This window comes from Nomascus leucogenys, chromosome 11, assembly GCF_006542625.1.
Source record: "Nomascus leucogenys isolate Asia chromosome 11, Asia_NLE_v1, whole genome shotgun sequence".
Taxonomy (NCBI): Eukaryota; Metazoa; Chordata; class Mammalia; order Primates; family Hylobatidae; genus Nomascus; species Nomascus leucogenys.
The window spans coordinates 76,861,029-76,885,328 of record NC_044391.1 but is presented as its reverse complement, the minus strand read 5'-3'; the positions used below and the strand labels follow the sequence as shown (position 1 = coordinate 76,885,328).

Here is a 24,300-nt window from a genome sequence, read left to right as displayed (position 1 = left end):
TAGTACAAGAGAACATTGAAATTAAAATCCATTTATCTGAACCTTTGAGAATGGTTAGTTTTGATGATGAATTGGTAGATTCAATAGCTCAGTCCTTGCTTAAATCATCTTCTGACATCAAGAGACCAAAGACCCTTGGGCCAGACTACCTGTGTTAGAATTCCAAATCTTTCTTGTACCTCCACTGTGACTTTTGTCAGATAATTTAACCTGTTTTGTCTCAGTTTTCTTATCTGTAAAATTGGGTTAAGAAACCTTATGTGGTAGGATGTTGTGAGAATTAGATTAGTTAATGTATGTTATGTGCCTAAAACAACACCTGGCATCTAGTAAAGCTGTTGATTATTGTTATCTCTTATTAATATTTGTGATGCAATACAGAATTAATTTATTCTTTCAAGTAATTCCCTTAGCATTGATGGTTTTATCCTTTTTATAACTCACTTTCATAATTATGATTCTTTCGTACAGTAACTCAGTCCCTATAAACACCTCTTTTTGTTCTTCCATTACTATGTTATTAGATTTCTGCCATTGTCATGATGTCTAGAAATGCCCATCACTCAGAAATCATTCTAGAGTTCTGAAGTGAGAAAAGCTTTTGATGACCTATCTTTCTTTTCCTGTCTTTATAAAAACACGTACTCTGCTATTATAGATCCTAGGTATTCATTTTATTTCTTTTGTATGCTACCTAATAAGTTAAAAAAATTTTTTTTTAGTAAGGATACATGCACTTCATACAAAAACACTGCTCACCCCCCAAATTTCTCTGTTTACATGCTTTTCTCATAATTTTCTTGGACACGGGCGGTTTTGATTTTCCTCAGCACCTTGAGTGTGAGATATGGACGGCAAATGCCCAGAGCCTTATTACCTAGGTTAAAAAGCCTTGGGAGACATGAACAGACTCATAGGCACCATACATCAGTCATACTGCAACTTTTACCATCTCACTGTGCAATAGCCCCTTAACACTCAATACAATTTAAAAAGGATGTGGGCAATATAAATACCATCTTTCTCTCCAGGCATAAAAATAACCACATTTAAAGAAAATATTTGAAAAAAAAGATGGGACTTAGGAATTAAGATTATGTATCCCAGAGACAAAATTACTATGGAAGGCTTCAAGTTTATGAGGGATTATTATGTAGAAAATAGGGACCAGCTGTTCTCTATCTCTAAAGAATCCCAAAGAGATGGCTAAACCTCAGCATGAAGTAATAGGTTAAGTATGAAGAATAATTTCCTAATGGTGAGAGTGAAATATTGAAAGAAAGCTCTTAGAGAAATACCTGGAAATCTGAAAGAACGTTAAGAGCAGAATGATGATTTTCCTGGTATATTCTCTGTATTTGAAACCTACAAAAGCCTTGTGCTTTTATGAAATGTGAAATAACATATCTACATTTCTCAGTATGCATCTCAAACATGCTAAAGCATTGCCTATTTGTGGTACTGTGTGCTGTATCTATTTTCTATACATGGTATATAATTCATATTTTGTTTTCTTCCATGGTTCTAGTGATGCAGTTTGGGAAGAGCATAGGCCTTGTGATCAGCCATACCTTGGCAGGTATCCTAGCTCTACTATTTGGATTCAGAGATCTTGCTTGATCTCTCTGAGATTTGGTCTTCTATTATAATGGACAATAAGGAATAAACTAGTCAATGTATTTGTGTAGCAAATAGAATGTTAGGGCATAGTTAAATACATTTTTAACTAATACATATTAGTTTTTAATATTAGTTTTAACTAATACATATTAGTTAAAAATGTATTTAAAACATATGCATATATACATGTGCCTACATTATATAGGCATACTTTATAAATAAAGCTCCAACACAGTGAGCCATGATCATGCCAAAACGAAAAGCTCCAACATGGAGGAAACGAAAGTCCTTGAACAGATTCATAAATACATAACATCTTACATTAAAATCTTTCTTCAATAAAACATTTTACTATATGATTTATTTTGTTTTATTTTTGAGACAGTCTCGCTTTGTCACCCAGGCTGGAGGTCAGTGATGCAATCACGACTCACTGTAGCCTCAACGTCCTGGGCTCAAACAATCCTCCCGCCTCAGTTTCCGGTGTAGCTTGGACCACAGGCATGTGCCACCATGCCCAGCTACTTTAAAAAATGTTTTGTAAAGACAGAGTTTTACTCTGTTGCCCACATTGGTCTCGAACTCCTGGGCTCAAGCGATACGCCCCCATTAGCTGGTATTACAGGTATGAACCACTGTGCTGGTGGAATCATCTTAAAAAGCAAAATACCACCTGGAAATTTATTTTATTTATTTGTTTTTTTGAGATGGAGTTTTGCTCTTGTTGCCCAGGCTGGAGTGCAATGGCTCGATCTTGGCTTACTGCAACCTCTGCCTCTGGGGTTCAAGTGATTCTTCTGCCTCAACCTCCCAAGTAGCTGGGATTATAGGCTCCTGCCACCACGCCTGGCTAATTTTTTGTATTTCTGGTAGAGATGGGGTTTCGCCAGGTTGGCCAGGCTGGTCTCAAACTCCTGGCCTCAGGTGATCTGCCCAGCTCGGCCTCCCAAAGTGCTGGGATTACAGATGTGAGCCACTGTGTCGAGCACCACTTGGAAATTTAAAAATTCTCTTAAACAATTTCTTGATTAAAGAGAAAATCAAACTTTAAAGGTCAGAATATCTAGAAAATACCATTAATTAAATTATTACATGTTAGAACTCAAGAGATACAGCTAATGCTGTGTTCAGAGAAAAAAAATATAACCTTAAATGTTTTCACAGATAAACAAGAACAGATGAGAACCAATAAATTACGCATCACATTTTAAAAAGTAGACAAAGAACAAGAAATTAAGCCTAAGAAAAATTAAAGAACAAATAAAAATAAAAGCAAGCATTAATGGAATGTAAACAGAAAAACCAAGAAACTAAGAAATACATTCAAGAGCTAGTTTTCAAAAATTAGTTAAAGCAGACAACCCCCAGAGTAGGAGAAAATCTTCACAATTTATACAGTTGACAAAGGACTAATATCCAGAATCTACAAGGAACTGAAACAAATCATCAAGTAAAAACAAAACAAACAACAACAAAAAATCCCACCAAAAGGTGGGCTAAAGACATGAATAGACAGTTCTGGAAAGAAGATACACAAATGGCCAACAGGCATAAGGAAAAATGCTCAACATCACTAATAATCAAAACCACAATGCGATACCACCTCACTCTTGCAAGAATGGCCATAATCAAAAAATCAAAAAATAATAGGTGTTGGCACGGATGTGGCGAAAACAGGACACTTTTACACAGCTGGTGGGAATGTAAACTAGTACAACCACTGTGGAAAAGAGTGAGGATATTCCTTAAAGATCTACCATTTGATCCAGCAATCCCACTACTCTACCCAGAGGAAAAAGTCATTAAGTGAAAAAGATACTTGCACATACATGTTTATAACAGCACAATTTGTAATTGCAAAACTATGGAACCAGCCCAAATGCCCATCAATCAATGAGTGGATAAAGAAAATTATATATACGTGTGTGTGTGTGTGTGTATATATATATATGCCATGAAATACTACTCAGCCACAAAAAGGAATGAAATAATGGCATTTGCAGCAACCTGGATGGAATTAGAGACTATTATTCTAAGTGAAGTAACTCAGGAATGGAAAACCGAACATTGTGCGTTCTCACTCCTATGTGGAAGCTTAGCTGTGAGGACTCAAGAGCATAAGAATGATACATTGGACTTTGGGGACTTGGGGGAAAAAGTGGGGGTGGCGTGGGATAAAAGACTACACATTGGGTACAGTGTATGAAAAACTCAGAAATCACCACTAAAGAGCTTGTCCATGTAACCAAACACCACCTGCTCCCCAAAAACCTATTGAAATAAAAATAAAAGCAGAGGAAAGAAAAACTAGTTAAAACAAGCAAAGCACAATTACACAAAATAAGAAACGAGAATAGAAAAATTACCACAAATACAGAAGAAACGGGAATAATTGACTCTGTTCAACTAAACTGAAGTGAAGTGGAATAATATTAGAAAAAGGTAAATTGATAAAACCATCTCAGAAGAGGAAGGTCATTTAGTATATTTAGAGATCATTGACTATAAGGAGATAGATAAAAGTTGTTAAAAGCACTAATGCCTCCCTAATGAAAGCATTCTTCTATCAGTACAAGCTGATGCTATGATAAAAAAGGAAAAAAAGAGATATGGAAATTGGAAAGGAGGAGATAACATTGTTTGTAGATAACGACTGTATATCTCAAAACCCAAGAGAATCAACTGAAAAATTCCTAATGACCATAATCAAATTTGTTATCTGTATACAGAATCCATATAAAAAATATGATGGCATATGTACCTACCATGTACCCACAAAAATTTAAAATATAATTTAAAACATTTTAAAAATATCATGCGAAAAACATAACCACCAAAAATAATTTTAAAAGAGAATAAACTTGATAAGAAATGTGCAAGAGTTTTATGAAGGAAGTTCTGACACATGACTGAGGGACGTCAAAGAAGGCTTGACTAAATGGAAAGGCATTTCCTGTTCGTGGAAAGGTAGACTGAATATCACAACATTTTACTCATTCCTAAATTAATCTCTATACTACATGCAAGTCAGTTAGAATTCTCCACTTCCTCCTCCTACACCTTCTTTTCCGTGAGGGGTGGGGGTGGGGATTAAATAACTTGATTTGAAAATTCAAAAGGAAAGTTAAACATGCCAGAATAGCCAAAATCATTATGAAAATAAGAGTAATAAAAGGAACAAGGCGTACTGATTTTATTATTGTATTTATTCATTTTTGTCTCTGTCGCCCAGGCTGGAGTGCAGCAGCAAGATCTCAGCTCAGTGCAACCTCCGCCTCCAAGGTCCAAGCGGTTCTCCTGCCTCAGCCTCAGCCTCCTGAGTAGCTGGGACTACAGGTGCACATCATCATGCTTGGCTAATTTTTGTATTTTTAGTAGAGATGGGGTTTCACCATGTTGCCCAGGCTGGTCTTGACCTCCTGACGTCAAGTGATCCACCCCACTAGGCTTCCCAAAGTGTTGGGATTACAGGGCTGAGCCATTGCTCCTGGACCCAGATTATAAAACATATTTTAAAGCTGAAATATTTAAAACACATTGTTACTAGGGCGTGAAAAGACAGGTCATTGGTTAAAAGCTGGCAACCCAAAGAAATAGATTCAGTTTTATATCTTTTTTCTTAGGGTATTTTCATATCTTTTATTTTTTCATTTTTTATTATACTTTAGGTTCTGGGATACATGTTCAGAATGTGCAGGTTTGTTATGTAGGTATACATACGCCATGGTGGTTTGCTGCACCCATCAACCGGTCATCTACATTAGGTATTTCTCCTAATGCTATTCCTCCTCTTGCCCCTCACCCAGCTACAGGCCCAGGTGTGTGATGTTCCCCTCCCTGTGTCCATGTTTTCTCATTGTTCACCTCCCACTTATGGGTGAGAACATGTGGTGTATGGTTTTCTGCTCCTGTGTTAGTTTGCTGAGAATGATGGTTTCCAGCAGTTTTATATCTTGATAGGAGTTTGGGTTATAAACATGTAATTTCACTTTGTGAAATTCGGTGAATGTACAGTTAAGATTTGTACATTTCATTGTATATAGTTTCTCTTGAAAGAAAAAATCAAAAAAAATTATTGGAGTCTAATCTAATGATATGTATACTAAAGTATTTGGAGAGAAGTATGCTGTTATCTGCAATTCATTTAGAAACAAATAAGAAAATCAGAAAATAAGATGGCTAGAGGGTTGCATATATGAAAAATTATGTAATTATATAAAATTATCTCGACATTGCTGTATGCTTGAAAATTTAATAATAAAATGTTGGAAAATAGACTCTAATATATAGAGAAATTTAGTATACAATAAAGACAAAACTGCAAATCTGTAAGAAGTTATAACATTATCTACAGAACGAGAGATTTTGTCTCCTATTATAACAGTTTTAGGAACCAGGATGCAGATGAGAAGGGTTGGGTGTAGAGAGAGTTGCCCCTGAAATGACTCTTGCAGATTCTATGGTGTCTCCTGATGTTCTGACTAGTGAGGCTAAGGAGGAACTCTGGCACCCTAGCCCCTGGGAGCACTGTGCTGGGCCACTGCTTTCCTACTAGCAGGGGCCATGTTGGCTATGAGGCAAGCACAGGTCCAGGAACTACACACACATCCAAAGAACAAAGTAGTCCTTGTAACGAAGCACATGTTGTGCAGGCCAACAGCAGTTCTGTTCTTCAAGCATGGTGATTTGACTTTTTTTTTTATTAAGTTGTTGTTTGTTTTGTTAAGTTGTTTGTTAACTTTTTTTGCTCTTTTGACTTTTTTTTTTTGTTGTTAAGTTGCTGTTTTATAGCTAACTTTAGGATTTTACAACAGTTTATTCAGGAGTTCTGAGTAGTTTATAAAGTGCTATGACTTAGCTATTTGTCTTCTGTGTTTTTTTAGTTACACGACCCTAGATTTATATTTTTCAAAGACTGCACAGAATGGGTGTTGGGAGAAGTGTCATTCTGCTATTCTGTGTACAGTTTCAAAAACTGGGGTTCCTGGGGACTCACCTGAGCTTCAAGCAGTAGAAACTTTGTCAGCATGTGGAGAGAATTAGCTAGGCTTCCTCAGTCTTTAAGGTGTACCTGGACTCTGATAGGTAAATTTGAGGCTGCTTTTATTTGGGGAATGGGGGTGAGAAAGAGTATATATATTTTGGTGGCAAAAGGGAAACACTAGAAGTTCAAATATATGAGGACTCTCTAGTTTTGAGAGCTCTCAGGGAGGGGCACACATTAAAGAAAACAGTTTACAGAATGTGTTCACAACTGAATTTATTTCTTTAGCATATCTTTTGTTGAAAATGTCATCTTTGATGTCACCCTTTTAAACATCTTGAATGATTTTACCATTTGAATATGGAAATGCTGATGCATAGTTTCTGAGAAAAACCTTCTCTATCTTTTGGTTTACATTTACTTGATTGACAGTATTGTGGGCTTTTTAAACCTGAGAAATTAGCACTGGAAAGCTTCCAGTGACAAAGGTCACCTAGCTCTGCCACTTATATGTAGTTCTCATTGGCCATTATTTCCATGAAGTGTGAGGTATATAATTAGCAAAGAATCAGCAAATAAGATTTTAAAGAATGTCATTATAAAAAAGGAGAAGTTGTTTCAGGCAAGTTTTTAAAATCTAGTGTATGTGAGTGTTTAGGAAAGAAGCTGAAGGTGAACAGTGATAAACTGGACCCCAATCCCGATTTCAGCTGCCTTAAATACTCTCTTTAGATTTACATTGAAAGCTTAAGGCGTCATGTGCATTTACTTGGCAACAGGTTCTGTGCTAAGTGTCTTACATATCCTGTCTCTTAATTCTCAGAGAAACCTTAAAAAGCAGGTCTTTTCCATTTTACAGATAGAGAAACAGAGGCAAAGAGTTAAGTCGTGTTAGGATATAATTTTCAAAAGGATAAAATCATGACTCTCAGGTAAATATAAAAGGGACATATGTCAAATATTTTATTGAACTAATTAATGAGGGAACAAGTAAGATGTCATAATCAGTTCAAAGAGCATTTAAGAAGTGATGGCAGTTATTGGCAACTTAACAAAGAAACGTTAAGATAAAATTGCTGAGCTAGATGTAAAACTGGTTAATGTTCAACAGGCCATTAACATTTTGCATTGTCCGTTCCATTGGCTGGAAATTATTTGCATCTCTACTGGACAAAACCCTGCAAATTAATCAGTAAATTCCTTAAGTATGAGACCTTTAATCAACAGTAAAAATGAGATGAACTAATTACAGGTCTAGACAATCCTAGGGGACCTTTGCCCCCATATGATATTGAAAAGATCTATTACCACCTTTTTTCCCTTATTTCCAAGTTCGGAGAAATTTTTTTTGACAGTAACCTGTTCCCACAAATATTAGCTAGTGGAGCAGCGATTTGAACCTCAGTCTCTGTGACTCCACAGACCTTGTACTCAACAGTTAGTTATGACTCAGCAATGAGTTAGTTTGTATTTTTAAGAACGTTGGAATCTATCAGGTCTTTGCAAATAATTCCTTTTCACAGCCAAGACTTCTCTGAAGCACAAAGATTCTCTGGAGGATGAAATCATCCAACTCAGTCAATAAACATCTATCTGTAGTAGTAACACTTTTTGTTTCTGCTTTAGAGGAGATTGCTGACACCAGACTTGAAGAACATGAGCACTATGGTAAGAATGACACTGAGACAACACTCTATTTTTATGTCTTTGTCAACATTAAAACATTAGGGAAATAGAAATATTTAGGTTGAAAGCATATTTTATTACCTGCTTTGCAAATGGCTTTAAGATTAGGTAATATCTTTTAGAATAAGAAATAGATAAATAAATGCTCACTTTTGGGCATACCCTTGCCAACCTTTTTCAACTTTTATGCTTAAAGTAGGGTAATAATAGGGATCTTCAAACTGGGTTCCAGAAAAAGGGATTTCATATATAATCCCTGAATACTTCATGTCGTGCATCATATATAACCCCAAACACACCTTGCTATGTGTTAGATTCAACTCCTGAACATATCATATCACCAGGTTGAAGTCATGGATACCAAGAAAGCAGCATGGTGGTGGGAGGTTGTCTTCAGACAAATTCTGAAGTTAGAAAAATCACCTCACCTTCCTATGCATTAGTTTGTTCCCTCCTATGTGTGTGGTTGGACTAGATGGGAGGTTTCTAAACTTTTTAGCACCATGACCCCAAAATATGATGCCATATCATACATGACTTAGTGGGTTCAGAGGTTATATATCATACATGGCATGGTGTGTTCAGGGGTTATATATCATATATGATGGTATAATGCATTCAGGAGTTATATATATTACATAGCATGGCACATTCAGGGGTTACATTTGACAGAGAGATGCTATGGTTAAAGGAATCGAGGGAGAAAGTGATGTGGATGGCCCTGACTTCTTACCACCCTGCTCTCTCCTTCCCTTATGGAAGGAATCAGGATTTGCTACAAAATTTGCAGGGCTCAGTGCAAAATAAAAATTTGGGGCTCTTTGTTAAAAAAACAAACAAACAAAAAATACATTAAATATACTAAAATATAAAGCTTTTTCCTTCAAAGATATTCAGTGAATTTCAAAATGTAACAGGTATAGACAAGATAAATGAGTAATATAAACTTACAAATTGTAAAAATAATATTTTTGGTGTCATAATTTTATGTAGTACAATATATAATACTTAATAATATGATATGATTATCGTAAGTTTTTTTTCTGGCTCACATTTTTGCAAATTCACATACAGGTATTAGATCATGCAAATTTAAGTTTTTAGCAACATTATTTTGTTTTTTTTTTCTTCAACTTTTATTTTTATTTTAAGTTCGGGGGTACATGTGCAGGATGTGCAGGTTTGTTACATGTTGGTTTGCTGCACAAATCATCCCATCACCTAGGTATTAAGCCCAGCATCCATTAGCTATTTTTCCTAATGCTCTCCCTCCTTCCACCACCCCTCTCCAATTTTCAATCCATGTAACTGGACACAGCATTAATTGCTCTATTGCAGATTGAGGAATGAGCAGGGAGTTGAAAAATGGACTCCCACATCCCCTCTTATGTCCTGGCCTGATGATCAGTAGATATGATCCCTCTTAGATGACCCTCAAAATGATCTTGGAAGCACGCAGAGGGGGATATCTAGTTCTTTGTAGATGTTGCTTCTCCTTCCTCTTTATCCCTGTTTATCATGGCTTAATGATAACAACTATCATGCATTGGGAACCTACTTTGTGTTAGTTAGGCTGGTGCTGAGAATTTTGTATATGTTTATCTCTAATTCTGTATGCTACGCTTATCATTTTCCAAATGAAGAAATAGACTCAGCTTGTGTGACCATTTAAGTTCATACAGCTATTAACAGACCTGACGTTCAAACTTGATCCTAAGTTCCTGTTCCTGCCACAATATAGTGCTGCCTTTTGTTTTGAGTCACACTTTCTTTTCTGTGAAATGCAAAGAGGAGTCTCCAGGGAGGAAGATCGGGTAGTCTGTGACTTTTTTTTTTTTTTTTTTTTTGAGACAGGGTTTCACTCTGTTGCCCAAGCTGGTCGACCCCGTGATCACAGGTGATCCCACCACCTTAGCCTCCCAGTGGCTGGGACTATAGGTGTGCATACCACCACGCCCAGTTAATTTTTAAATTTTTTGCAGAGATGGGGTTTTGCCATGTTGCCCAGGCTGGTTGCCCAGCCTCAAACTCCTCAGCTCAAGTGATCCACCCACCTCAGGCTCCCAAAATTCTGGGATTACAGGTGTGAGACACTGTGTCCGGCCATAGTCTGTGAGATTTTGTTGTCTCTTATTCACTAATCCCAATACATTTTATATTTGGACATCTCAGATCAAATAAACCTTGCTTGATATGACTTGGCTCTGTGTCCCTATCCAAAGCTCATGGTGAATTGTAATCCTCAGTGTTGGAGGAGGGGCTTGGTGAGAGGTGACTGGATCATGGGACTGGACTTCCCCGTTGCTGTTCTTGTGAGTTATTTAAAAGTGCATAGCATTTCTCCCTTTGCTCTCTCTCCTGCTCCAATATGTGAAGATGTGTCTGCTTCGCCTTCACCTTCCATCATGATTGTAAGTTTCCCGAGCCCTCCTCAGCAATGATTCTGATACAGCCGGCAGAACTGCGAGTTGACTAAACCTCTTTTCTTCATAAGTTACTCAGTCTCAGATAGTTTTTTATAGCCATATGAGAATGGACTACTACATTTCTCAATACATTCTACTGCAATTTGTTGAATCCTATGGGACTTTGAACAAAAATTCCTTCACACAACTTAGTCAACAAAAGTTGATAATATGGAAAAGTTAAATCCAACCTGTCAAAACTACACTAGTTAGATCCATCATAAACACACATCTTGCTCTGGCTCATCCCTCGTTCCCCTTCTTGATGAGAATGTTGTTTAATTTTCATATAATTGTGAATTTGCCAAATTTTCTTCTAAATAATGTGTATTCTGTTACTGTTTATTATCGTATTCAATAAATGTGTGTTAGGTCCAGTTGGTTTATAGTGTTGTTCAAGTTCCCTATTGCTGATATTCTGTCTAGTTTTTCTGTCCATTATTATGAGCAGTATATTCATTCAACCATTATTGTTGAATTGCCTATTTGCTTCAATTTTGTCAGTCTTCATGTATTTTGGGGCTCTGTTTTTAGGTACATATATGTTTATAATTGATTATTTTATCATTAGAAAATATATTTCTTTGTTTCCAGTAAATCTTTTTCTTAAAATCTATTCCATCTGGGCTGGGCATGGTGGCTCATGCCTGTAATCCCAGCACTTTGGGAGGCCGAGGTGGGTGGATCACGAGGTCAGGAGATCAAGACCATCCTGGCTAACATGGTGAAACCCCATCTCTACTAAAAATACAAAAAAAAAAAAAAATTAGCCAGGCATGGTGGCAGGTGCCTGTAGTCCCAGCTACTCGGGAGGCTGAGGCAGGAGAATGGTGTGAACCCGGGAGGCGGAGCTTTCAGTGAGCCAAGATTGCACCACTGCACTCCAGCCTGGGCAACAGAGTGAGACTCTGTCTCAAAAAAAAAAAAAAGTCGATTCCATCTAATATTAGTACAGTTACTCCAGGTCTCTTTTGATTATAATTTGCATGACATGTATTTTTACACCTTTTTGCTCTCAACCTATTTGTGTCTTTGAATCTAAACTGTCTCTTATAGATAGCTTATAGTTGGATCACTTTAAAAAATCCATTCTGCCATTATTATCTTGTATTTGGAGTGGTTAATCCATTTAAATGTAACTATTTATAAAGTAGGATTTACAGTTACTGTTTGTTTTATGTATGCCATCTTTTTGTTTCTTTATTCCTTCATTACTGTCTTGTTTTGTGTTAATCTGTATTTTCTAGTATATCATTTTAATTATTTTGTAATTTCTTCTGCTGTCTTTTTTTTTGGAGTTATTTTCTTGGCGGTTGCCCTAGGGATCACAATGATTATTTTAATTTATAACCATCTGGTTTGGATTAATACCAACTTGGTTTTAGTAGTTCACAACATCTTTGCTTCTATAGAGCTCCATTCCCTTTTTTGTGTTGTGATTTTAATTTAAATTACATTATTATATATTGAGTGCCACCAATACAGATTTACAATTATTGCAGTTGTCTTTTAAATTAGGAGGAAAAAAAGAGTTATAAACAAAAAATACATTTATCCTATTTTTCTATGTAGCTACCTGTAGAGATGTTCTTTATTTTTTCATGTGGATTTGAGTTACTGTCTAGTGTCCTCTTATTTAATTCTGAAGGGATTCCTTTTAGTATTTCTTGCAGAGTAGCTTTGCTAGCAACAAATTATCTCAGTTTTTGCTTATCTGAGAATGTCATAATTTTTTTATTTACTTTTTGAAGATTATCTTGCTTGTTATAGAATTTTTGGTTGACATATTTTTTCTTTGAATGTCATAACACTGCCTTCTGAGCTTCATGGCTTTTATTGAGAAATCAGCTGTGAATCTTATTGAGTACCCCTTGCATATAATGAGTTAGTTATTTCTCTTTTGATGCCTTCAAGATTTTCTCTTTGCGTTTGTTTCTTTTCTATTTCTTTCTTTTTTTTTTTTTTGGTGACAGAGTCTCACTCTGTTGCCCAGGCTGGAGTGCAGTGGTGTGATCTTGGCTCACTGCAATGACCACCTCCCAGGTTCAAGTGATTTTTGTGCCTCAGCTTCCTGAGTACCTGGGATTACAGGTGTGTACCACCACACCTGGCTCATTTTTGTATTTTTAGTAGAGATAGGATTTCACCGTGTTGACAAGGCTGGTCTCAACTCCTGACATCAAGTGATCTACCTGCCTCCACCTCCCAAAGTGCTAGGATTACAGGCATGAGCCACTGCACCCAACCTGTCTTTGGTTCTTGACAGTTATTTTGTGTCTAGGTATTGTTCTCTTTAGGTTTATTCTACCTAGAATTAATTGAGCTTCTTGAATATGTATGTTAACATTTTTCACAAATTTGGGAAGCTTTTGGCCATGATTTATTCAAATATTTTTTCTGCCCTTTCTCTTCTTCTTTTAGGACTCTAATTATGCATATGTTGATATGCTTGATGGTGTCCCACAGATCTCTAAGGCCATATTCATTATTATTTTTTCTTCCTGTTTCTTGTACAGGATAATCTCAATCAAACTACCTTCAAATTAACTGATCCTTTCATCTGCCTGCTCAATCTGCTGTTGAGCCTCTAGTAAAATTTTCATTTCAGTCATTGCACCTTCCAACTTCAGAATTTGTTTGCTATTTTAAAAATAGTACTTATCTCTCTACTAATATTGTCTTTGCTGAGATGGCATTCTTTTGCTTTTTTTAGTTATTTGAAAATACTTAAAATAGCTGATGTAAAGTCTTTGTTAGTCAGTCTAATTTATAGACTTTCTCAGAAACAGTTATTTTTGATAGTTTTTTTTATCCCTGTGTATGGGCCATACATTTTTGTTCCTTTGCATAACTCATAACTTTTTTTGTTGAAAGTTGGTCATTTTAAATAATGTCAACTCTTAAATCAGATTCTACCTCCTCTCAAGAGTTTGTTGTCATTGCTGTTTGTTGTTGTTATTATTGTTCTGAACTGATTGTGTATAATTTGCATTATTTGTTGTATGTGACCACTAAAGTTTTTGCTCAATTAGTTTAGTTACCAATTAATGATTGGACAAAGATTTCTTTAAATGCCTATAACTAATATGCCTCCCAGACTTTAATTATGGGCTCTGTGTATGTGTTGAGGTATGCCTTTAACACTCAGCCAGGCAGTTGACAACTGCCTTACCCTTTGCTTTCCATTTTGAGCCTCAAGTAGCCAGAGGTGAAAGCTTAGGGCCTTTTCAGGTCTTTCCTAAGCATACCCACAGCCATGAGGTCATGTCCATAGCTGAACATATGCATGTAGCCTTCTGGATTCTTAAGGATATGTGAAACTTTTCAAACCCCTATTGACATCTCATTCCCTAGATTCTCCTTTTAAACTTTTTAGTTAGCCTATTGTTCACTCTGTTACCTAGGCAGCTGTGATGTTAAACAATTGCCTCTAATTGTTTTCAACAAATTCCCTGGGAGTGGGTACTTTTCACACAGAGTAAGTTCTGAGTCTGATCAAATAAAGACAGCCTTGCAGGTGAGGTCTTTGGGAGAACCACTGGACAGATTAAATAATTACTGTTCTCTGAAACTGAGACTTTGAAAAAGTTCTGTTCCACTCTGTCTCCTCAGGTGGCTGCTAGGCTGCTAGTTTTCACTGAGATTTTGGGATATTGTTTTTCAAGGCTACTACAAAGCTGGAGATGGGGGAGATGAGAATAGGCCAAATTAAAACATCACAAAACTCTTGCTGTTCTTACCAAGATTCCAACTCCCCCAATTGCTGTAAGTCCTTGGTTAATTTCCAAAATTCTTAAAAATTGATTAAAAAATTTTAGACAGCTTTCTTGGTGCTCTTATGAAGGAAGGATATTTTGGAGGCCCTCACTCCTCTATTTTTGCAGATGTCACTTTCTTTTATTTGTTTATATTCTTATTTATAGATTATTCTAATGTTACTGGTAATTAAATACACTGTATTATCTATATATGCATATATTATAAGGCTAGAGTATAGTTAAGATCATTTTATTTCTTTTTACTCTTTTAGGTATTGCCATAAGTAAACCTTTGTTTAGAGTGCAAACTAAGCTACCTTATACTGCACTTATTATTACATCCACCTACCCAGTCAGCCAGCCATGAAGCAAAGATCCATTGAGCATCTCCCATGGTCAGGTCTGTATACTATAATTCCAGACATTGGTAGTGAAAAATATTTGAAAAGTGAAGAATTCTTAAATATTTTAAAGAAAAACCAAATATTTAAATTTTTTGGCTCACATATCTCTGAAGAATCTAATGTCATCTTGAGAATAAGGGATTTGAGAGCTAAATGTTTAAGAGAGTATGTAATGTAAAAAAGTAGAAAATGTTCCTAATTAGTATGTCCTAAGAGAAAGATTAGAAAACGGTCAAATATAGGCCCTTGGGTTTATGAGCTCAAAGTGAAACCAGTCTATTAATGAATAAAACATCCTTTCCTGATTAAATATTATAAAACTTCTATTTTTTAAAAAAATGTACTGATGATATAACCAAGGAAATGAGATTCTAGGTTGAATTCTTTTCTGAAGTCTGAGAAATTCATGTTGATTAAATTAGTTTTTTCTCTTCTTCTTTCTATAGAAAAGGAAAATAAATGATGAATTATAAACTAATCCCTCCTCAAACTCCAAATTGACAGCAATAATGTTAATAATAGTCAATTTCATGTCAAGAAGAAAGCTTAATATAATTGAAATGGAAATGAGTGTTTAAAATGTAGAAATCTTTTCATATGTTTTAGGCAAATTATTTTATTTTATTATGTATGTTTGTGCTCTTTGTGGGTACCACACTGTTTGTTTTGAATATCATTTTTTTCCTTAAGATAATTAGTGTTCATTTGAACTTATTGAATTAACATGTTTTATATTTAAATGAGATCAATGAACATTTTTATTTCTTCTCTCTCTTTTGGCCTCAATTAACCTTTGTTTAATGTATTATTATTTAAAATTGAAAAAAATACCCAACTTTGCCAGGTAAGCAAGGGATTTTGTTGCATAAACAATATGTAGTTTTTCTGCTTACTTGATATAGCCAGACATTTTTGTCTTTTTCTTTTTTTTTTTTTTTTTGAGGCGGAGTCTCGCTCTGTCGCCCAGGCTGGAGTGCAGTGGCGCAATCTCGGCTCACTGCAAGCTCCACCTCCTGGGTTCATGCCATTCTCCTGCCTCAGCCTCTCCGAGTAGCTGGGACTACAGCCACCCGCCACCAGGCCTGGCTAATTTTTTTTTTTTTTTTTGTATTTTTAGTAGAGACGGGGTTTCACCGTGGTCTTGATCTCCTGACCTCGTGATCTGCCTGCCTCGGCCTCCCAAAGTGCTGGGATTACAAGCGTGAGCCACCGCGCCCGGCCCATTTTTTCAATATTAAATAATATATTGAGAGAGAGACTGAGGAGAGAGATGACAACTTGACATAAATGATATAAATGTGCCAGATTCTTGGCTGCACACTCTAATCTATAGGTACATTATTTGAGGTAGAAAGTCAAATATTCTTCTTGCCTGTGAGAGTGGGAGGATTCTGAATTCATGTAATAGCAAGGAGTTCAGTGTCACTGAAGTTATCACTGCAAATGGAAGAGTAGAGAAATAAGGCTTTTTAGGTGTCTAAACAAAGAATTGGGATTTTTATTATCTAGGAGATGAAGAACTATTGGTGGATTTTTGAGCAGTGATGGAACATGGTCATTTGCAGGGCAATATCACTCTTGGAACTCTGTGGAGATAAATTTGATCAGGCAAGACCTGCCTTTACAGGTCTTAATCTTATGTCAAATTTTTTTGGGAAAATGCTCACAGGGTCACTCTGCAAAACTTTTCCAGCCAGATCCCCAATTTAAGGTTATTCCAATGAGAATATAGGGAATAGTCTAGGTCAGTTACGTAAACTAGTTTGGACTTTGAAAAATGAAATGTCCTATTTTTGTACATTGCTAATAAAAACAACAAGCTTATGACTGCCTCCTAAAAATCCTAGGCGATGTCAAAACTTCTGTATTGTTTTAGTTTCTAGTATATTTATATTAACATTTTTTGTTTTTAGAATAGTTCAAAGAAAGGGGCACCATTTCATTTTATGTTTTCCACCTGTAAAGTAATAAAGAACTGTCTACATTTCATACAGACTTTCATTTCATCTTTATGCAACTCCCATGAGTAGGTATTATTATCCTCATTTTAAAACTAAAGAAGCTGATTCCCAGGTTAAGCAACTTGGCTTTCATTACAGAAAGAGCTGGAATTTGAACCCAAGTCTCTCCAACATCAAAATCCTTTCTTTCTAATATATCACCCTTCTCCTTGATAGCACTTGTATAGGTGGAATGTTGTTTTTCCTCTGTACACCTTCTTTATAGAACATTTTCTTCATGTTATCTAAAGGCATGGTGCAAATTAAAAACCTGTGAATCTCTGCATTAGGATAATTCAGCTTACCTAATTGTTTAGGTCACGTAGCCCCTTGTTTCCTTCATAATAATAGAATAAAGAAGAGCCAGAGGAGTTCTGCTTTCCCATGACTTACATCACTCTGCAGACAATTGGCAGCCAGGAGACGGGCAGCTGCTGCACTCTTCAGATTTCTCTCTATTTAAAGTTCAAAGAGACGCTGGATAACAAAAGAAAGAGGTAAGCGTGGCCTGACCTAGCCACCCACCAACAGGAATAATGGCTGAAAAAGGTAAGATTTAAGGCATGGGATTCTCTTGGCAAAAAAAAAAAAAGAAGGCTTCTTGACTTTGGTTTATTTATGTTTCTTGGTGTTTCCCAGTCACTTTAAAAAATGTGATATCTATGCTAAATGACCATTAACCATATATGTTAGTGTGGCTGCAAAAATGCATTAATTATGTAATTTGTGGATCAGGCCTATAGGTTATAAATAATTTTAAAATGATCTCAACAAAGGAAAAGAGCTTAATTTTGTTTATGCTTATTTTGAAAGGTGAGTTAGAAATTAGTTCTCCTGATTTCAATTCTGAGCCAGAATTGAAGACAGTTAAGTTCTGTGTCAGATCTGCTAGTAAATGGCTATGTGAGTTTGCAGAAGTCCCTATACGTCTCTGAGTCTGTTTTCTGACAATAAAATGAGAATATTGGGTTCAGTCATCTGTTCCACATCTAACATTTTTGTTCCACATCTAACTTTTTTCTGGTTTTTAAACTTTTTTTGTATTTATATTTTATAGTTATATAAAAGAATTGATTCCAATTTGTTAAAAGGTTGAATATATACTGTATCTAAGAAATGGTTTTTAAATATTTACAGGAATTTTTGCTTTGAATCTTGACAATGGCCTTGTGAAATATGCCTATCATCATCATCCTCATTTTATAGATAAGAAAATGGAGACACAGCAGTTTAGTAACTTGTTTATGATCACTAAAGAGTGGTGGCACCAGGTGTTTAACCTGGACAGTCTTTTCCAGAGCACAGTGTCCTCAAGAACACTTCCAGCTGTAACTACTTTGATATGCTCAGAACTGGACAAGAGAGAAGCATTTTACAATTACACTTCGTGTTTAAAGAGATGTTTTGTTCTTATTTGTGCTAGTAATGTAAGTGACATGTGCAAAGTATGTTGTGCTCTTATGTATTTCTACTTCCAAACAATTCCACAGGTATTAGTAAAGTTGAAAATATTAGTGTTAAAAAAACACCAATGGAATGTATACTTTGGGTGTTAAAATGCACAGTTAGTGCTAATGGTACTATTTTACAAGGAAAGTAAATAATGAGATACTGACTTTTAGGGCTCTGTGATACGTAAATTTTATTAAAATATGCATGTATAAAATATAAATGCACAATTAAAGGGTTAATATTAATTTTCAAGTTCTTTGAAATTGGGAAAAATATAAAGTCACATACATAGACAGCTCAAAAAAATTACTGCTATGTACTTCCATTGTAGTGGTACCTTAATTCATAAAAAAGGCTTTCGTTCAAATGAGAGTAAAGGGCAACTCATGTTGTTTGCTTTATCTTTAAGCAATACCATGTCAAGCAAAGAGAAGAGTTTTCCGTTTAGTGCTTAATGCCTTATACAAGGTCACAGTGAGATGGAGAAACAAGAAAAGCACGTTGAATTTTGTCAGTTAAGAGAGACTCTAGCATCTTGGAAAAATAGATTTAAAGTATTAAAATTTATTTCAAATTCAGTGAGTTTGCTTTTATAAAAATGTCTTCTAATTTTAAATTGTGTCTCATCTCCTGATGATTTTATTTTAATAGCATTTTTTAAAATTTCACATTTTAAAGTGATGGAAATTGTAATAGGAGTATAATTGCTAAGAATATTCATTCTCTCTTTTAACTAATGGCATAAGATCTAATTGTGCTTTGCAGTTAAGAATATATCTGAGTCCTTAACACAGGGACATTAATTCTATAGAATGTTTTTCTGTGCTCTTTCTAAATCTTTTTGTATGATGTATGTGTGGATTTCTGTGTGATTGCATGTGTATGTTTGCTTGAAAGAACAAGAGTTACATGCAGTGAATACTTTTAAAAAGATGCTTGTATAAATTGCTTTTTACAGGTAAGAGTACAAATAGGAGGCACAGAAGGAATCATATATGACAAATGCTATTTATATGTGTGTTGGATTATTACTGCCCATTGATTCAGGTTCAGTGCTGGTTGTTATACCGAACAATTTTTAAACAATAGAAATTCTTTTCTGTAGTCAAGAACGGTTATATAATGTATGATACTTTCCTTTTCCTTGTGATATTTAAAATTACATTCAGCTATTGAGGCCAAGAAGAGTTCTCAATACCTTTCCCTGTGTTATAATTATTTACTTTAGTGGGAATTGCCTCAGAGTTGTATTAGATTGTTTTTATATAAATAGCTGCTATATATGTTATTGCACAAATGCATGAATGTGTTCTGTATACACTAAACACACATGGTGGTTAGAGTTTACAAAGCTTTGCACATATGTTATGTCATTTGACGTTCAAAACTATTCCAGGAGGTAGATAGCAGAAGTTTCATTATTCATATTTTACCAATAGGAAAGTTCAAGCTCAGAATTGCCGAAGGCCCCATAACAGTAAAAGACCCATGGTTTGATTCAAAATACCCAGGGTTTCTGACAGTCTCACGTATTTTCTGTAGAAAAGAAAAAATAATTATGTATGGGTATAACTAGAGAGTGTATGCTTTTTTCTTAATGTTACCAGATTCCTTTTATTCTCTTGACACAGAAAATTTAATACTAAAATGACCAATATAATCTGTTTTCTACGGTTTATTTTAAAGCGGAGTCTACATTTTCACACCTTCTGGTTCCTATTCTTCTCCTGATTGGCTGGATTGTGGGCTGCATCATAATGATTTATGTTGTCTTCTCTTAGAAAGGTAAGGGTTTTTAATAACTGAATGTTTATTTATAGTCTAAATTACTCCAGAAACAATCTTTCCTATTTTACTATGGAATGTTTTGTCTTTCAGACAAGAAGATATCAGATTGACATCATTTAGAAGAATTAAGAAAACTATGAACATGACCGATTATTAAATGTCTCATCTTAAACAATGCAATGTTTGACATCACTTTACAAACTTGGATCATAAACTGGCACTTTGGTGTGTATAAGAATTTCTTCAGGACAATAAGAAATTATGAGTGAATTTCTCTATATTCTGAGTGAGAAAAATGTTTAGCTGTGACGAAAAATGCGTCATTAAAAATGTTTGATAAATTTAACCACATTACAAAAAATTATCCCCCCTGCCCTCTGGAAAAAACTATAGAGAAAGTGGGCTGAGGCTGTGCATGGAGGCTCATGTCTGTAATCCCAGCACTTAGTGGGGATCCCTTGAGCCCAGAAATTGGAGACCTGCCTAGGCGACAGAGAGAGACCCCATCCCTACAAAAAAAAAAAAGAAAGAAAGAGAAAGAAAGAAAAAAAGAAAGAAAGAAAGAAAGAAAAGAAAATGGGCTAGAGATAAAAACAGACAATTCAGAGAACATATAATGTAAAAGTACACTTACTTAAGCTCTTGTTCGCAAAAAGAGAAATGTAATTAAAACTACACTGAAGAATCATCACTCACTTATCAGATGGGAAAAAATAAAGATGTTTGACAACATATGTGTTGGTAAGACTGTGTGCAATTAGGCATTCTCATACATTGTCTTTGGGAATTCAAAATGGTACAATTTAGGGGGGATGCTTGGCAGTACACATCTATCAAAATTACATATATATTTAATTTTTGGCTCAGCGATCCCTCTTCTAGGAATATGGCAATTTCCACAGGTACGTGGGCAAAAATACAAAATGGCTTATATATAAGGCTATTTATTCTAGCATAATTTGTTTAGCAAAAACCTGGAAATAAGCCAAATATCTATTAATAGGGGATTAACTGAATAAACTGTAGTATGTCTACATAATGTAGTACTTAACGCAGTTGTGAAAAGGAATGAAAAGGATTTTTAGATACTGATATGACGAGATCTCCAGGACAAAGTGTTAAGTGAAGAAGCCAGGTATAGGACAATGTATGCTACCTTTTATATGAGAGAAGGGGCTATACCAATTTGTACATGTATTTGTTGAAATTAGAATATTGAAACTGAGGAGAAACAAATGGAGGCTAGATATCTCTGAATATGCCTTGTTTTATAGTTTTTATTTTTGGAATCATATAACTATTTTATAAGATAAAAAGAAAAAATAATTTCTCAAAATTGAAAACAAACTAAAGCAAATATGAGAGTATATCAAGTTGTGGCATAACCACACAGAGAAAATACATCTTTCATGCATCTTTATAACATAGTATATTTGACTGTACACCTCTTATGGGATAAAAATCTTAACCACATTCAGTAGTCTTTTTGTTCATGGTAATATTGTTATGGTTGGTTTGAAATTCGTATCATCAGCATAAATTCAAGTAAATAATTCGTGATATTGAATCTGAATTGCAAATATCAGTATAAACTAATTATTTTTCTTCTTCTAAAACAAAAAGTCTATTCAAACTCTGTCCACTGGAAAAGCCTGGGAGGAAGTCCAGTCTGTAAGTCCAGTCTCCACTCAAAGGAGGCAGGGATCCCTGCCCTAGTCTGGAACAGAAAATGTGCAATGTAATTTGCAATTTCATACTGAATGGATTAGTCTGATTATACCTGTACCCACTGACCAATTTAACATCACCAAAAATATTACAGCTCAACATTGTGTTCCTCCTGATAGGATATGGTAGAAAGTACAGAGTGCCACCTATGAAGTATTCTTGCCCAAACAAGTGAACCTGAAGCAGAACAAGTTTCTGGATCAATCTACAAGGCTACTTTAAACAAAATCATGAGGATATATTCTGCCAAGTCCAAAGTGTGGAAAACTATAAAGGACACATGATCCGTTTTTTCCAACAAATAGCTAACATTAAGAAGTGAGGTGGGGGCTGGGTGCAGTGGCTCACACCTGTAATCCCAGCACTTTGGGAGGCCGAGGTGGGTGGATCACGTCAGGAGATTGAGACCATCCTGACCAACATGGTGAAACCCTGTCTCTTCTAAAAACACAAAAATTAGCTGGGCGTGGTGGCACGTGCCTGTAATCCCAGCTACTCGGGAGGCTGAGGCAGGAGAATTGCTTGAACCAGGGAGTTGGAAGTTGCAGTGAGCTGAGATCATGCCACTGTACTCCAGTCTGGCGACAGAGTGAGACTCCGTCTCAAAAAAAAAAAAAAAAAAGTGAGGTGGGAAAGGAGAAACTAATACAGAATGAAAGAGACTTAAAAGGATAGCCAACAAATGCAATATATGAATCAACTACAAAAGACACATTTTTGCATGTCTGGGATAAAGATATTAAGAAATTGTTATTTATTCTAAACATTACATGTTAGGATTTGAATATGGTTTGTTTTTCTCCACCAAATGTCATATTGAAATTTAATTCCCAGTGTGGCAATTTTGGGAGGCGGGGCCTGGTGGCAGGTGTTTGGGTCATAGGGATGGAACCCTCCTGAATGGCTTGGTGCCTTTCTCTTGGTAATGAGTGAGTTCTCACTTCGTAGAGACTAGGATGGCTCCTTAGAAAGTGGGTTGTTATAAAGCCAGAATGCCCCTGGGCCTGGCCCCTCTTCACACTTGGCCACTTACCTGTTGACCTCTGCCATGTTTTGACTCAGCACAAAAGCCTCACCATAAGCTGAGCAAGATGTCAACACCATGCTTCTTATACAGCCTGTGGAATGAGCTTATTAAACCTCTTTTGTTTATAAATCACCGAGCCTCAGGTATTTCTTTTAGCAACACAAAATGGACTAAGACACTATAATAATGACTTGGCAATAGAAAAGACTCTTACCTGTTAGAGACAATACTGAAATAATTGCTGGTTAGATATTAGGATATCTTTACCTTAAAATATTACCTTAAAATATTCCTATAGAAAAACTAAACTATAAAACTAAAACTATATAAAAACTATAAAAAAAAAGCTTAAAAATGAAGTGGGGAACATTAAATAAGACAGGCAAAATGTTGACATTTGCTTAAGATGAATGGTGATCTCATAAGGATTTATTATAGCCTTTATTCTACTTTTGTGAATATTTAAACATTTTTATAAGAAGTTTCCTTTTTTCCTCCTGGTGACTGTGTTGCAAACTGTAACTAATACAAGTGAGAAAAATTACACAAAATATAACACAGTGCTGTTCCTGAACCTCACCCTGGGAGAGTCTGATTCAGCAGGTGTGCACTGGGTCCAGAAATCTGCATTTTAACAAATTCCTCCAGGGATACTTGGGCACACTAAAATTTAAGAACCATTGTTTTAGAGAAGTGGTGCTCAGATTTTAGTGCACATCAGTATCCTCTGGAGAACTTGTTAAAGCACAGATAGCTGGACATTCTCAGAGTTTCTGATTCAGATCTGGGATGGGAGCCTATGAATTTAATTTCTAACAAGTTTTCAGGTGATGCTGCTGCTGCTGCCTTGGGATCTGTATTTTGAGAACTGCTGTTTAGAAGGGAGCTGATTTATTCCTCATAACTTTCACACTATCTTCCATTTGATTAATTTCTGTACATAAATTAATCCTTTTATCAAAAAATTAGAAAAAGCTTTTGCTCTATCCACTGATTTTGATCTTTTAAACTTGGCTAAACACTTCAAAAATGCTTCTTAAATATATTTAGAGAAATATTTACAAAATTTAAGCAGAAAATGTACACAAAATCAGGCTCAACTCATTTCATTAATGACTTGCCCTAATTTAAGTTTTCTCCAGACCTGAGAAAAACTAACTCACCTTCAATCAGAGGTCTTGTTGGAGTTGACTCCCATAGGCTTCTCGAAGCTGATTGTCAATATCTTCAGGAATTTTGTATTAGTCAGTGTCTCATCTGTAGCTTGAAACTGGCCATGGTGGAGTATGTACACCACAAAAATCAACAAGTGCTATATATTAGGATTTGTTTCGCTAAATCGCCAGCTCCTAAACATTTACCAGCACACCACTGCCTTGAATTCTTTT

The 24,300-nt window shown here is 35.6% G+C and overlaps 1 protein-coding gene across 1 annotated transcript; it reads left to right on the top strand.

The window, feature by feature from the left end:
- The first annotated feature begins 17,434 nt into the window (after positions 1 to 17,434).
- STRIT1 (small transmembrane regulator of ion transport 1) lies at positions 17,435 to 20,700 on the top strand. The gene is made up of 3 exons (XM_030823110.1): positions 17,435 to 17,466; positions 20,056 to 20,154; positions 20,248 to 20,700. Exons 1-2 carry the CDS (start codon positions 17,454 to 17,456, stop codon positions 20,148 to 20,150), a joined length of 108 nt encoding a protein of 35 aa, XP_030678970.1. The 5' UTR covers positions 17,435 to 17,453; the 3' UTR covers positions 20,151 to 20,154; positions 20,248 to 20,700.
- Positions 20,701 to 24,300: the final 3,600 nt, after the last annotated feature.